The sequence below is a fragment of the Emys orbicularis genome, chromosome 8 (genome assembly GCF_028017835.1).
Source record: "Emys orbicularis isolate rEmyOrb1 chromosome 8, rEmyOrb1.hap1, whole genome shotgun sequence".
Lineage (NCBI taxonomy): Eukaryota > Metazoa > Chordata > Testudines > Emydidae > Emys > Emys orbicularis.
The window spans coordinates 21,389,494-21,405,086 of record NC_088690.1 but is presented as its reverse complement, the minus strand read 5'-3'; the positions used below and the strand labels follow the sequence as shown (position 1 = coordinate 21,405,086).

General features: G+C 40.3%; 1 protein-coding gene across 2 annotated transcripts in view; it reads right to left on the bottom strand.

Moving 5' to 3' along the window:
• LRRC7 (leucine rich repeat containing 7) overlaps nt 1-15,593 on the bottom strand; it is a 210,836-nt gene that overhangs the window by 119,800 nt on the left and 75,443 nt on the right. For both annotated transcript variants that reach the window (XM_065409206.1, XM_065409208.1), the window contains exon 6: nt 1,970-2,033. In XM_065409206.1, coding sequence (XP_065265278.1) covers nt 1,970-2,033 — 64 coding nt within the window. The remainder of the gene's footprint in view (nt 1-1,969; nt 2,034-15,593) is intronic.

Sequence of the window (15,593 nt, the reverse complement as noted above, 5' to 3'; positions counted from 1 at the left end):
CCCCCTGTAGTGAAGACGTAGCCTTAAAAATGTCTGATCATACATTTTAAAAAATTCCCATATACTGTAACTGTTTATATTTTGACCTTTCTTTTTCCATCTCTTTGATTCCGATGATATTATATCTGATAGAAACTTTCTTCTTTTAAAACCTCCTCCTGTTCTGTGATTTATACAATTATGCAAAAAAGCACTCTTTCCATAGTAGTGAACAGTAATGTCACTAATGCTTCAGAATTAGTTTTAACATATTACGCATGCCAGTCAGAAATGGATGGTTTGCACTGCCAACAATATGTGCATGCAACTAAACATACAGACGTATAACTCAATTTCTCTAATAAGAATTTACCTGGATTTATGATTAATGACAATTTTTACTTCACATACAGTTCCTCAGAAATTATTTATATTGGAGGAAATGGGTCAAATCCTGTTCTATTATACCTTTGTAACCTAATGGATTTTTCATATACGGTGACAACTTCAGATATAGGGTCCTGAGTTCACTTTTACCCATTATATTAAGTGCACACATTTTTCACTCAACCAGAAATTTTCACCATTTCCATCCTAATAGGTCCATTTCTTATTTCTGAAATAAAGTACATCTCTTTCAGACGATAATGCTGGCATCTATTTTGCTGCACATTATCCAAATAAAGAAATGTTTCTATATATATCTTTGGACTTTCTGGAAAGAGCAAACATATCCTAATCAATGACAGTTTCAAAATTGTTTTTGAAGAACATTAAATCTTACTTTTCAAATAAAAAGCTTACAGCTTAATGTTAGACCATTCCTGGACTTCTGTGCTTTCTCACAGATAGGCTTACTGCAGCTAATTCAGCATAACTCCATACACAAGAGATGAAACTGCCCCAAAATTTTGGTACATACAAACATGCTTTTTTACAAAGGCCTAGACCATGACAGATCTCTGGCAGTTGAAAGTCTGACAGAGGATGAGGCAGCAGTGGTACAAAATGGCCTCAATCTCTCTTTAACTTTATAACACCAAACACAAAATGCTGAATAATTTGTTATTCATCAGCTCATTCCGAATTTATTGTTTTAATTGACTGAATTTAATGTTATTTAGAAGACCACTGCTGATGACCAAGCTGACATTGTTTACTGTTAAATATTAATGGTTATTTATATAATGTCAATTGTGTTATAGCTGCTTTACACATACAGGTGGGCATACATCATATTATAAAAAGTTGTAATTTAGGTATTAGTGTGATGGTACTATAGAAATACCTAAGACAGACTGATAGAAAGAAGGAACTTAGCCCCTGATAAATGTGCTGGATTAATAGCTCCTATATGTGAAATCATCTATTTATCCACAGAATAAGCACAACAGAAGATCAGTTTAAGTTTCCTCACATTGCCCTACAAAAGTGCCTCATCCCTGAAATAATAGAAACACACCTATAGATGATGTTAAATTAGTCCTTTGTCTCTTTATTGAGAGTGAGTACAATTTTCCAAAGCACCCAAGTAACTTAGGTCCCATTTTCAAAAATTACTTAAGCATTTAGGAGCATCAGTGAAAGTCAATGGGACTTAGGCTCCTAAGTCACATAAGTACTTTTGAAAAGTTTACCCCTGCTAGTAAGTACGCCACATAGTGCCAAATGTGGCGGTAGCTTTGGAAATATTAACACCTGTTCAAAAGTAGCTATGATGGGATCACCAATTCATTTCACATATTGGTAGGCCTCCCACATCTATTAGTTGTTATTGATATTCATTCACAACCAACTTTGACCTGATTTCGAACAGCTTGCTGGAATTGAAAGGTCCTGTAATTCCATTACCAATCCTCTGAGCCATGGCAAATTCATTATTTTACTAATAAATGTGCCCAAAGCATCTTTTAAGTTAAAATTTTAATTCTCCATGTATAAAAGGTCTAACACAAACACACAAACATTCTACCAAAACATTTTTCCTTACCAGCTCAGAGAACTCATTATTGCCTAGGTCAAGCCTCTCCAGCTGTGTCAGTTTGTGCATTGACCTGTAACAGACAAGGAAAATATGTAAGGTGAGAATTTTACCTTGAAATTTTGGGCCAAATTTTGCTCTGTTATATCAGATTAAGCCTCAGATAAGGCCACAGGTTTCAATTGAGTTACATCAGATTTACACTGATATAAGAGCAGAGTCTATACAATTTGTTTCAGATTTAAGGCATATTAGCTTAAGTTCCTGAAGCAAAAAATATTACTTCTAATACAAAGATAGCCAAAAGGGAGCAAATTGAACCCTGATATAATTTTACTAATTTCACCTGAGTCACTCCAAGAATGAATTTGACCCAAGTATTAAAAAAAATATATAAAGTCATATATATTTTCACAATTCTAATGACATTTTTTTATTTATACAACCCCCAAAAATGAATTAGGGACTTTATGGAAAAAGTACAAAGACATGGTCCTTGCCCCAGAAGAGTTTGCAGTCTAATTTCAGACATGACACAATGAAATTGAAATTCATCCGTGTGCAGAGGAGCAGCACAGAGTCTACGTAACAATTAATTCCCACTTAAACCCTATTTTGAGGGCTTACGTTGGCCTGAAGTAATGCACAGGCTTGAGACTAGTTCTCTGCTCATGGGCACTTCCGGCCCTGCATACATGTAACAAACAATAGGAGGAAATGGAGTGAGAAAAGAAAAGGGATATACAGTAATAACATTACTAGATTACTCTGTTATTGTACATTTACATTTTATTGATAATCTGAAACTAATCTTTCATTCCTGCCATAACTAAACAGCTACACTGAAAAATATCATGGATTTTTTCTGATCTATTATCTTAAATAAATCAATGTAAACATTCAAGATAAACTCTAGAACACAATTTATAATTAAGCAATTATGCACTGTACCAAGATATCTAGTGGCAACATTTATTTACGGAGAGAAACCTGAATCCTACTAGATATTTAATGTAATTTGCCATTTTATAACATAAAGAGCATCAATGCTCGATAGAGGATTTGATGTGATGAGCCTTGTCCAAGAGATTAACCAAAATGAAAGGAGACAAAACAGCCTAAGACATATACAGTGTTTTAAATGTATCGGTGATTTGCCAGTCCCTAGATAAAGACCCACTTTAATAGTGAAATAATATTCAGGGCCAAATATGGCTGTCTCTCATGTCAAAGTATTGTGGAAGCAACTTCATAATCTTACACAGAAAGAGAGATGTTCTTCATTAGATAAAAGATATTGGGCAAGAATTTAATATTCTTGAAGCATATTATAACAGTTCATTCTTTTTCTGTCTCTCACTATCTTTCTACACTAGAAAGTCTGAGGGATGTTTTTTCTAGGGATCAACAGACAGCTGGTACATCAGTGAAATGGAGGAAAGTACTAAAAAATTACCAGATTGTACCAGATTGTTTATGCTATTCTGTGGGTGCACTAAGGAAGTGGGAAAGCATAATGAGCTCCTCCTGCCTTGAGCTTCTGCTCCACTACAATTGCAATGCAGGACAGATATTTCTTCCTCTGTGCACTCCCTGGCATACACGACACCCAAAAGGGATGTAGAGATCCCAGATCTGTGTCGGGGAAAACTTGCTGTACTCTCTCATAGCAGACTTCCTCCCCAGGGTGGTGAAGCTCCTTGCTGCTCATACTGCAGCACTGTGTAGACATGGAACAGCAAAGCCTACCAAAGCAGCTCACCTTCTTTGGAACACCATGAAATGCAACGAAAAATCAAGAATACGAGGTATGCAGGTCAACCAATTTATGCCTCCTAATAATTAATCAACCACAGTGACTATGGTAAAGGACTGTATCAGGAGGAACCTGAATTTACATCTGTGATTAATCACTATGTAACCATGAAAAACTCATTTGACCACCTTCTACCTCAGTCAATGAAGCTGCAAATTATGAAAGGCAAGAATCTCACTGACAGTAAAATTCTAGATTTGAGGTCATTTATCTTGGTCCTGCATAAATCAACTGTAATTCCTCCCCTACCCCTGCAAAAACAAACAAACAAAACCCTACTCCTAAAAAGCCCCCATCCTTTAAATTCCTGTTAGGTGCTACATTGCATTCCCCCCACCCCCCACCCCCCCAGATACAGGTTACAAACATCACTGAAATGTATATTTAAATTAAACTGTGTGAATTTCACAAAATCAGAAGGAGCTGAGTGTCACAAAAGGCAGAGTAAGAATGCATTTGGGAGATTTTATTTTCTAGAACTGCATAACAAAGTTAGGCCACATTCAGGCTATGGAATTTAGAGCTCCATTCTACACAGCAAGAGATTAGAAAAGGTCCAAAGGGTAAGAAGGATAATAAATACCCAGGCTGCTTCCAGTGTCAATGTTCACATTGCTGCTTTAGTGCACTAGTGTGAATCTGTCTATTGGGCTGGGAATAGCACCTTCCAAGCTGCAGTGTAGACCTACCCAATGGGCCCAGGATTTCAGCCTGAATTGTATTGTTTAGAGTAGAGAGGACAGAGTCATCCCAAGCATAAACTGACTCTGTTAAAGCCATTTGAATTACACCAGCAACGAATAAGGCCCAAGATACTTAAAATAATATGTAAATGGAGTTTGTAAGATTCTCCAGTGAGGGTAGCAGTATAATCTATGCACCTTTTGGACTGATATTAAATACAAGGACAAAAGACAGCAAAAAAACCTCAAAACTAGGTACAAGATTTTCAACAGAAGGTAGAAATTTTTTTGATAACTTATGAACAGCAGTGGGAGAAGAAATCAACGTTATTTTTGGTTATTGGTAGGCTCAGACAATATCTTGGTCAGACAAGACTGACTTAGCTTTTTTTCACTCATTACAAAGTTTCCGCAGGGCTGCTGTTGCCAAGTCCACGAGCACGGCGAACCAATGCTGGCGAGGCCATTCTGGGGTGATCATGATGACACTGGCTTTATCCCTTTTGACCTTCATGAGGGTCCTGCTGATAAGCAGGATCGGCAGGAAGTCATACATCAGGTCGCCTGTCCAAGACAGGCAAAAGGCATCAGAAAGCAATCCGCTGTCAAGATCTTGCAGGGAGAAGAACTGGGTACATGAAGAGGGATGGGAAGGGGAGTGGAGAGGGGAATAGAAATAAACTGGAGGGTATATCCCACTACTACTGTGCTGAGGACCCACCAGTCTGATGTTATAGCAATCCAAGCAGGGAGGAAAAGAAAGGAAACAGGCAGCTTGAAAACAAAAGGGATGCAGGATCCTGGCTGCACACTGGAAAGTTGCCGTTGGGCACACACTCAAAACGCCTGCTTGCTTCCAGGCAGGTAGTGGGCAGAGCCCAAATAGGAGGAAGAGGCTGGTTGTTGGCCTTGATGCTTGTAGCCCTTGCCCTTTTTACGGTAGGGCTCTGGTCGGGCTTGGCCTCCTGGTCTTTGAGGTTGCTGTGGCTTAAACCTCTTTCTGGCAGGGGCCGGTGTGTAGAGACCTAGAGAACATAAAGTAGCCCTAGAGTCCTAAAGCCCATGTAACCATGAGACTGTCTGTTCCACAAACAGGTCTAGGTCCTGAATTGACTACTGGGCCTCCATCGACAGTCCCGAAGATAGCAGCCACAATGCCCGTCTCATTGACACAGCCGAAATGATGGACCTGGCCACTGAGTCCACCACGTCAGAGGCTGTTTGAAGCGAAGTTCTTGCCACATTTCTCTCTTCCTCTAAAACAGACAGGAACTCCTCCACCATGGCCAAAATGTCAAAGAGGGTGTCAGAGGGTTCCGCCAGCTCCTCTGCTTCCAACCCCAGGTTTGCCACCACCCACTTTAACAGCTCTGCGTGTGCCTTGAAAGAGTCCTGAGGTACTGTCTGGGATGGTCCTGCCACTGCCTCATTGGGGGAGGACGACGAGGAGGGTAGGGTAGGGGGAGGAGCCTCATCCAAGGCCAGAAGCTGCTGGTAGACACCTTGCTCGGATCCTTACTCAGACTCCGGGGGGAAGGAGAGGATGCACAGGCGGAGATTGTTACTGACTCCCTCTCTGACTGTCTCTCTGACACCTCCGACACCGATCGTTGCATCTGGGTTTCCAATGCCTGGGGGAACACCCACGGGTTCCAAAAGTGCCACAGGGTGAGCCCTGGGGGCATGCACCGGCTGGTAGTCCCAATGGAACCCCCGACCCAGATCTGGCTTGGTATGTCTGGCTTGAGGGACCCTCAATCTCCTCAGCCTCCGAGCCCAAGGAGGAAAGTTCCTGCCTTGGGGACCATGGCGGTGCTGTCGCTGTATCCATCTCCCTTCCGTGCCTATCATCCTGGTGCTTACTGCTAGGGGAGAGGTGCTGGGGCTTGGGGTCTTGGTACCTTCTGCCCGGGGACCGGCAGTGAAGCGTGGCACATCAACAATGGTACACCGATGATCAATGCCTAGAGCTCTGAGATCGATGCTGGGACTCTGAATACAGGAATGGGACCGTCTCAACTCTGGGGATTGTTGCTGTGAGTCCGGAGATCAGCATCTCAGACGCAGGGATTGGCAGCATGGTTCTAGGGACCTACGCCATGGTCTCAGGTGACCACCATTGCTCTGAGGATCGATGCCAACGCTCCAACGACCATTGCCATGATTCCAGGAACCGGAGGCGCGTTGGGTCTGTGCTGACTGCCTGAAGAGCGATGCCATGCCTCGGAGGACCGACGCCAAGAGTCCAGTGAACGGTGCCAGGAGCTCTGGTCGGTATGGGCGGGTCAAAAGCGCATCTCGCTGCTCTGATGTCGACAGCTGTGGTGCTGGGGAGCAATGCCACAAAGATGGAGAATGTTGCGTGGGCCCCGGTGATGGCTTCCCGCTCGAGACGATAACGTCTTGATGGGGCAGCGGCAGCACAGGCAAAGACATGATGTCTTTAGCAGCCTGGAGGACCTCTGGCGTGGATGGAACCGCCAGGTGCCGGGGATCTCTGCCACTACCCGGAGTGGCTGGTAGGTCCCTAGGAGGGCTTGATAGCCTAGCCAGTGATGCAGGTGCCTGGCTGAGCTCCAGAGAAGATACGCTGCCACGCACAGGCCTATGCTGCTCTCTGGATTTCCCCTTCCGTGTACAGGACATCAAGGAGCACCCTCTTCTGGTGTGCCTCCTCTGCTTCTTAGCAGACACTGGGGACAGGGATCAGCGCGAGATCGGTGCTTGTGGCGCACTTCGCACTGATGCCAAGGTGCTTGGTGCAGAGTCTGATTGTGTCAGCTCAGAGGCCAGCGCGAGGGCAGAGTCCATAAGGATCGCTATTAGTCTTATGTCCTGCTCCTTTTTAGTTCTTGGCTTGAAGCTTTTGCAGATGTGACACTTTGTCGCTAACGTGGGTTTCCCCCAAGCACTTGAAGCAGCTTTGGTGTGGGTCTCTGACTGGCATATGTTTTTTGCAGCAATCACAAGGCTTGAAGCCCGGGGACCGGGGCATGCCCCGTCTCCTTGGGCTAAGTCCCTCAGGGGACTGTCTAACTTATCTACAGCACTGTTAAGCTTTCTATCAAGAGAACAATAAAAATTACTTATCTAAGAACTATTTACACAAAAGGTTGAAGGAAAAAACCATTGGGTAGAGAACACTTGCCAAGGCAAGGAGACCTTCCAGCACGGTCACTGGAGGTAATAAGGAACTGAGGGAGGGGGGAGCCAGTGCACTTATACCAGTGCAGGGTGCCAGAGTCAGTCCCCTACAGATACAACTGAGGGAAAAACTTCTGGCACTGGTGCATGTGGTGAGCATACACACCTAACATGGAATGGACATGAGCAAGCTCTTGAAGAAGAATAAATATAAGATATTGCATCTGACGAAGTGGGTATTCACCCATGAAAGCTTATGCTCCAATACATCTGTTAGTCTTTAAGGTGCCACAGGACTCTTTGTTGCTTTTTATGATCAGATAGGCAAAGACTTTACTCCAATAAGGCTTCATGAGACTGTTGTACAGGTCTCACTTTGAAATGCCATTCCAGACATTCTGGCTAACAATAAAGTCTTCCTCTTCCTTGGGCATTGTATTTAACAGGGCCAAATATAAGATAAACCAAGCATCTCAGGTCAAGTTCTTCCCTCACTGTCGTTATACTGAAGTCAATGAAGAAAAATAAAGAAACAGGTCAAAGCCCAGATAACTCCCTCTTCTCATTAAATATATGCCTCATCAACTTTTTTTTCATGAACCAGGTTGGAAAAAGGTGCTGCCTGTGTTGGAGGGTTTCCGACTAAACCCTGACAGGCCAATTGAGTCGTATACAGATGTACTCTGCTTTTTGTTATTAAAAATAAAAGTAAAGGAAAGAAAAGAAATACAAAATATAAATCAGTGAGTGAAATGGTTGGTTTAGGAACCCTCTGCAGAACTTAAAGTTGATTCTAATTTTCAAAGTAATATTGCAATAATAGGGTTGCCCCTTTTCAGCATGAGCAGCTAGTCAAATTTCAGGGCTCTGGGGATGTTCCACTTGGCAATAGAAATTGGTTGAACCTGGTATTTTCTTTGATGAAATCTTGTTTATATACAAGGAATGTACGAAGTCCTGTTTCTACAAAGCCCATATATATTCTGTTCCTGTGATAAATTTAACTTTACCTAACACAAAGAATATACTCTTACTTCTCAGGCTCTAAACATCACACTTGACTGAACTGTGCTTATTAAGCCTAGATGAAGATACCTATATTCCAGTACATTTTGGGAAAAGACACCTGACAATCCCTCGCTAAGCCTGGAATGTAAAGGACTTGGCCTACTTCATGTACTTATGTGGCAACCACAACTTTGGGATTCCAAAGTCTTAACACTATTTTTGTAATGACATTTGAAAGTTTCTAGTTCTCACAGTTGCAAAGCAAACTTTCTAAACATGAATTGAGTGTAGCCAAAGCAGTGTTGTCTTTGTGAGTCTGCACGCAGCCTGTACATCACCATAGAGGTATGAACTCCTTAGCCTCTCATGAAAAAAGGAAAACAACTCATTTTAGACCAAAATTTATTCCCATCCCATAGAAACTTGGTGTTATTTCACTGTTTGTTACTGTCAGTTATATTAATCACAACTACTGAATCATAACAGTGAGACTAAAGAGCAGTTTGTATGCATTAAGAATTAGATTTAGGGCAGGTCTACACTACGGGGTTAAGTCGACATAGCTTAGGTGGACTTATTGCGGTGTCTAAACTCTTCCATCAACTTACCTTATGCTTCTCATTCCAGTGGACTATCAAGTCGACGGGAGAGTGATCTGCAGTTGATTTAGTGAGTCTTCACTAGACCCGCTAAATGGACTCCCAGTGGATCGATGGCCACAGCATTGATCCCCAGTAAGTGTAGACATTCCTTTAGTATGGCCATGCCCCAATACCATCTGTGCAGTTGAGATTAAGGATACCTAAATTGTGGCTTTGGATCCCCTTTGGTGCAGCCACTGGAAGTAACTCTCCTCGACAAGTAAGTGATACCAAGAAAGGCAGGCAGTATGTGGAGCCACAACTCCCACATACACTCCACCCTCACCCCAGCCCTGACCAAAATGCCAGCCCAGTGCTAAAGGAGAAGTAAACTACAATTTTTTTTAGGGATTGTTTGCTTACTTCCTGCAGCCCCAGGAAAGGGAAAGGGAGGAACTGTGATTCCAGTATGCAGCATATCCTAACATTTTTGTGCCTATGTCTTCCACATTTCCTGAGAAATACTCCCAAACAGGCATTCCAATTCCACAAAAAAAACAAAAGGTTACTGAACAATATAATTTTTTTTTAATTAATGGGCAGTAAAGTCATAGACCATGGTAATCTACTAATATAGAGGATAATTGGATTATTACATGCATTCAAGAGATAGACCCAGGTCTCAACCTTCATTATCTCCCCAAAGTTTAGAGGTTAGAGAGCCACAGGCTAGTCACCAAGTTGAGAGCTGGATCTGAATTTCTGGCGTGTTTAATTCTGGAGTTTTGGTATAAGCTAATTTCTATTTCTTTCTTTTAAAATATATTTGTACGAATGAATATCAATGATATGCTACCTGACATCAATTCCAGTAAATATAGAAATGTTTAGAATAATTCAGATCTACAAATCTAACTGGTAAAATCATCTAAATGGGTTCCATTACAAGCTTGAATGAAAGTATTACTCCTGGGTATAATTGTTCTCACTACGATATTTCAATGGAAATCAAAATGGTATTTTCCATTGTGTTTATCTTCTGACAGAATGTGCTATTGGGTAACCTCATATAATATGTGGCAAATGTAAAAGCTACTTATTAAATAAGATATAAAAGTGTATTTTTAATGCTGGTTGTTACAGGATACATTTACTTTTCTGGAAGATCAATACCAAGTATAAAACAAACTTTTAAAGAAGTAATAGGGTTTATATTTGGTGACACGTACTACAGGTGAAATGCATAACTCCTACTAACAACAATGGATGTGCCCATCCTTTTATACCACACTGGAAATTACCACTAAAAGATTATTGGTAATTAGTGGCTTAACTGGAAAAGTATAGAATGATAAAAGTCCTAATGAATAGCGCACTATACTGTCAATGTTTTTCACGCTAATTGTGAGAAGTGAATTCGGTAATCAAAGAGGTTACATCTAAAATATGGCAATCTGTAATTAAGTAGACACTTTGGTTAACCTGTTGTACTCCAGCCTTCAGCATAACTTCAAACCTCATACATGAGGATCATACATTTAAGTCAGGATATGAACACCAGTGTGACAATTCTGATACTACTGTGCACATAATATTATTATTATATTATTGTACTACCGCAATGCCAATGAGTCCAAGTCATGGATGAGGACCCCATTGTGATAGAAGCTGTACAAACATGTACCTGAAGCCAGACAAATGTCTCTGTAACATACCGTAATTAATGTTTTACAGCGAGAAGTTGTTAAAGTGTATTTCTAGCTCAGGGGTGGGCAAACTTTTTGGCCAGAGGGCCACATCAAGGTATGGAAATTGTATGATGGGCCATGAATGCTCATGAAATTGGGGGTTGGGATGAGGGCTCCAGCTGGGGTCCTGGGGTGTGGCCAGAAATGAGGAGTTCAGGCTGCGGTAGGTGGCTCCAGGCTGGGGTTGGGGGCTCTGGGGTGGGGCTGAGGGGCTAGGGGTGCAGGAAGTTGCTCTGGGCTGGGACCAGAGGGGAATCGGGTTGGGGCATGGGAGGGATCGGGGTGCACGCTCTCTGGTGCGCTTACCTTAAGCAGCTCCCAGAAGCAGTGGCATGTCCCCTTCCGGCTCCTACGCGGAGACACAGCCAGGCGGCTCTGTGCGCTGCCCCGTCTGCAGGTGCCACCCCTGTGGTTGGCTGTGGTTCCCGGCCAGTGGGAGCTGCGGGGGTGGCACTTGGGGAGGGGGCAGCGTGTGTAGCCCCCTGGCTGCCCCTATGCATAGGAGCTGGAAGGGGGACATGCTGCTGCTTCCGGGAGCCGTGCAGAGTGAGGCAAGCCCCTGACCTCTTTCCCCAGCAGGAGTTCGAGGGCCAGATTAAATATCTGGAGGGCTGGATGCGGCCCCTGGGCTGTAGTTTGCCCACTCTGCTCTAGCTTCTCAGACAAATGCTCCAGCAGTGAATCAAATTAGTATCTCCCCTCAAATGTATCAGCTGAATAGCTCATGAGCCTTTACATTACACTTATAGTATAATATAATATATAAATTACAGCATTTTCAAACTTAGGAGGAGTTAAGCAAGATAAAGTAATCAATACAAGACTAATTAAACCATTTGTTTGGAAGCCTCAATGTATTAGCCAAATCCTGCAGTCCTTTGACTCTGGTGTTATTGGAATTTTCACGAGAGCAAGGACTGTAGGACTTGTCCCTATATTATTAAATCATCTTCACTGGTCTCTCTATTTCTACTTGTTTCTTTAACCTCTGTGCCTTCCATATGGTTTTCTTCTATGTGTTCATTGTTCTCCTACTGTTTTTCTTCATTTCCAAATTAGTAAAATCTCAGACACCCCCCACCTCCCCGCTAGTCCTTTAAACCTGCAAATCAACTACATCTTGTTGATCACTGAGCATTTTAGGATGTGCATATCACTGTTACAGCTCACATTCTCATTCCTTTCATCTTCCCACTATGGTCCCCATAGACCCTGCTGGTGTGCACTAAAAGTTCCCTAGTTCCCTTTAACATAGTACTGTTTCAAACAGTAGTGCATAAAAGCATACTAGGGAACTTTTAGTGTGCACCAGCAGGGTCTACTGGGACCAATTAATGAGTAACACATTAGTGCACTTTAGAAACCACCCTCCACTCCATACTGCACATTGCCACACTGTTTAGACAAGCCCTTAGTTACGCAGCGGGGTGAGACTGGTTTTGTTCTGTGCTGTCCTCCAACTTCCAACTTGTCCCTTAATAAAGTTTTGTTCTTAAAATGCACACTAGTTAAAACTGCAAGTGATTTAAAACCAGAAGGAGTGATGAAAATATCGTACCTTTCCACATTAAACATTTAACAGGTAAGGTTATTTTGACAAAAAGTTGGAGTCATTCAAGACAGAACAAAGCACTAAAAGGTAATGAAATCATCTTGATCAAATAGGTGCTTTAAATCCCCTCCCCAAAAGTATTTTGTTCCAGTTTTATCATGCAATAAAATTCCAGCTAAAAATGCATCCCCTCTCCTCCTCCTGACTTCTCACTGTATTGTATTTCTGACTGGAAAATGTCATGTAAAATCTAACAGAAATCCACATATCCAGGAAAAGGAAACTCAATTAAACAAAGGGCAGAAAGTACTTAGTTTGAAAAAAGAAAGAAATATGTAAACAATGAACAATTATTACTATCTTTCTGATAAGTTATAACTCACTATACCCAACTGCCTAAGGGCTTGTCTAAACTAGAAAATTTGCACCAGTCTACCTAAATCAATTTATAATTGATCTAGTTATACCACTTCACATTCTTAATGTAGATATGTTTAAATCAGTTTAGTTTAATCAGAATTTAGTCATTAGTTACATTGATGCAAGTTTTCAGTACTAACGATAGCATTAGTACCATGAGGAATCCCATTGATATCTATAGAACTCCTCAGACTAGTATGAGCTACCCTAGCAGAAAGAATCTGCAAGATTGGAATTCGTTTCTGAATAATGATTACATTTAATTTTCTAGCATCTTACCAACTATTCCTTTGTGGATGGAAGTATCTTGTATAAATCATATGAAAAAGATTCAGCTCTTATACAGATTAACAGTCCCTCAAGCAGTAAGATACTGTACAAGCTTTCAGAATGACCTTGAAAATGATGAATGCAACCTTTGTGAATTATGAGAGTTCTTTGAACACCTCCCCCATAGCATCTTTCATTTCTTAATATCATACAAAGGCTTTTACTTCCATAGAAACATACTTCAAAGTGTAAAATTAGTATCCCAAGCATACAGTTATTTACACTACCTGGTAACATGCCTTTGTTTGCCATTACCGTTTTTCAGCAGTATTATACAATACATGTACATATATTATTTAGCACAATGCCTTCACATGTGAAAAGAGAAAAAGCTTGGCTCTTAAATTTTCAGTTGACAGTTAATATTACATTCTAATATAAAATTTTGTTTCTCACAGAGGTAATTATTACTGCACCTTTACCATTCAATATTTAAGGAATTAAAAATTGTGAGTGATTATGCTCCACCATGCCTATGCTGACAACAAATGCTCCAAGGAAAAATACCTTTATCATTCAGAAAATACCTGCTAACTTGGCACCGGCAAATGAATAGCAATATGCTATTTTTATATTTTTTTAAATGTATGTTTAACACAAACTCTTCTCAAGTAAGATTAAGTTGATATTTTAAGGCGCAATTAATTCTACAGTCTAGTTTGTTCTGCAAAAGCATACATAAAACAAAACCTATGTTTATTGTACATTATTTTCAGTCTCGCAAACAAAGATATCTTTGAAAATTGGCTTGTTTTCTAGAACTTTAACTTCTGCATAAAATTATTGTAAAATGTGCTCAGAAATACCGTTTAAGCAATATTTTAAGCAATGATCATAGTCAAGCAAACAACTTAAGAAATTATAGGTTTTTTAAAGACATGACGGGACAATTTCCACTAGTTTATAATATATAAAAAGATATTGCACAATGCCATATAGTAATTTCATTGGACTTAATGGAATTATATACATTTATTTTACTTTGCAGTATTTACAAGTTATTTTACATAATCATTATATATCTCTTGTAAGAAGAATTAATCAAATTTCTAATGAGGCATTGCAAAGATGGCATTGTAAAGGGGCACTCAAAACTAATGCTTAGTTTAATACCCATTCCTTAGAAGATCTCTTGCAATTATTGTGACAAACTGTATACAAAGGTTTTAGTAAAGTTTTGACATAAATGTTTATCCAGGCTGCCCTAGATTTAAAGAGTCTACTCTTCCATTCATAAATAAGTGTCAGATTTATACATAGAGGGCCTGACCCTATGCTTCCGCAGTCAATGGAAGTTTTGCCACCGACTTCAATAGGCAGAGGATCAGGCATGTCACTCCTATACACAGCAGTGGGAAAGCAGACTTCTGTAAAATTGAAGCTATGTGAAAAACTAAATAAATTAGTACTTTAGAATGTTTGTTTTACAGTTGATGAAACATCAGCAATTATTACAGTGATATTAACAACATTCACACTCCATAAACTATGATTCAAGTGGTAGAAGTCAGTGGCATTAAATATAAAATTTTATTGTAAATCTAAAAAATTGCTAATACAGGCTCCCCTTGTGATGTTTACTCTGATTGTCTTTGTTAGATTGAACATAGTGGTCATACTCCAAACATTTTAAATAAGCTGCAAACCTGGTCCAGATTTACATTTAACAGAAACACAAACATCCACATTACTGGCCAAATCCTGGTCACCTTAGTCATGATGAGTATTCCCATGGGCTTAAAATGGTGATTATGGCAAGAAGGATTTGGCCCTTAGAACACACACTTTTCACCAGATTCAAGTTTTTCCACATACAAAGCATTATACTCATGAAAAACAACAGCATCTATAAATGTGGTAAAATCATGAATGAGAATCAATATATCAGGACAGCTTACATTTATGTGGTAATAAATACAACGTAATTGTCATGGAACTAATGCATACCTGCTATATCTTGTCATTTTTGTCAGTTAGAATATAGGGAATTAGGATATGACATACACCATTTTCCTGTCCAGCTGGATACAAGGTGAATTTTTTTTGCTAGATAATGATAGATGGAAGCGCTTGGGAAATGAAAAGCAACCAAAAGCAACAATGTTGCCTTTATTGCTGATGTATTATTTCCAAATAATATGTAGGTTGTTTTCATACCACCTTTGTATACAATAACCTAGATTTTAATTTGTTAATGATCCCACAATCAAAAATACATTCCCTCCAGGTCCTTGCACTTTAAGACTTACTCTATAACTTCTTAATTATCTCATGATACAATTTTAAATTTACTTGGAAAACCTGCAATTTAGCTTACTTTTCCCATTGCAGTGTAGTTATATTTTAACTAG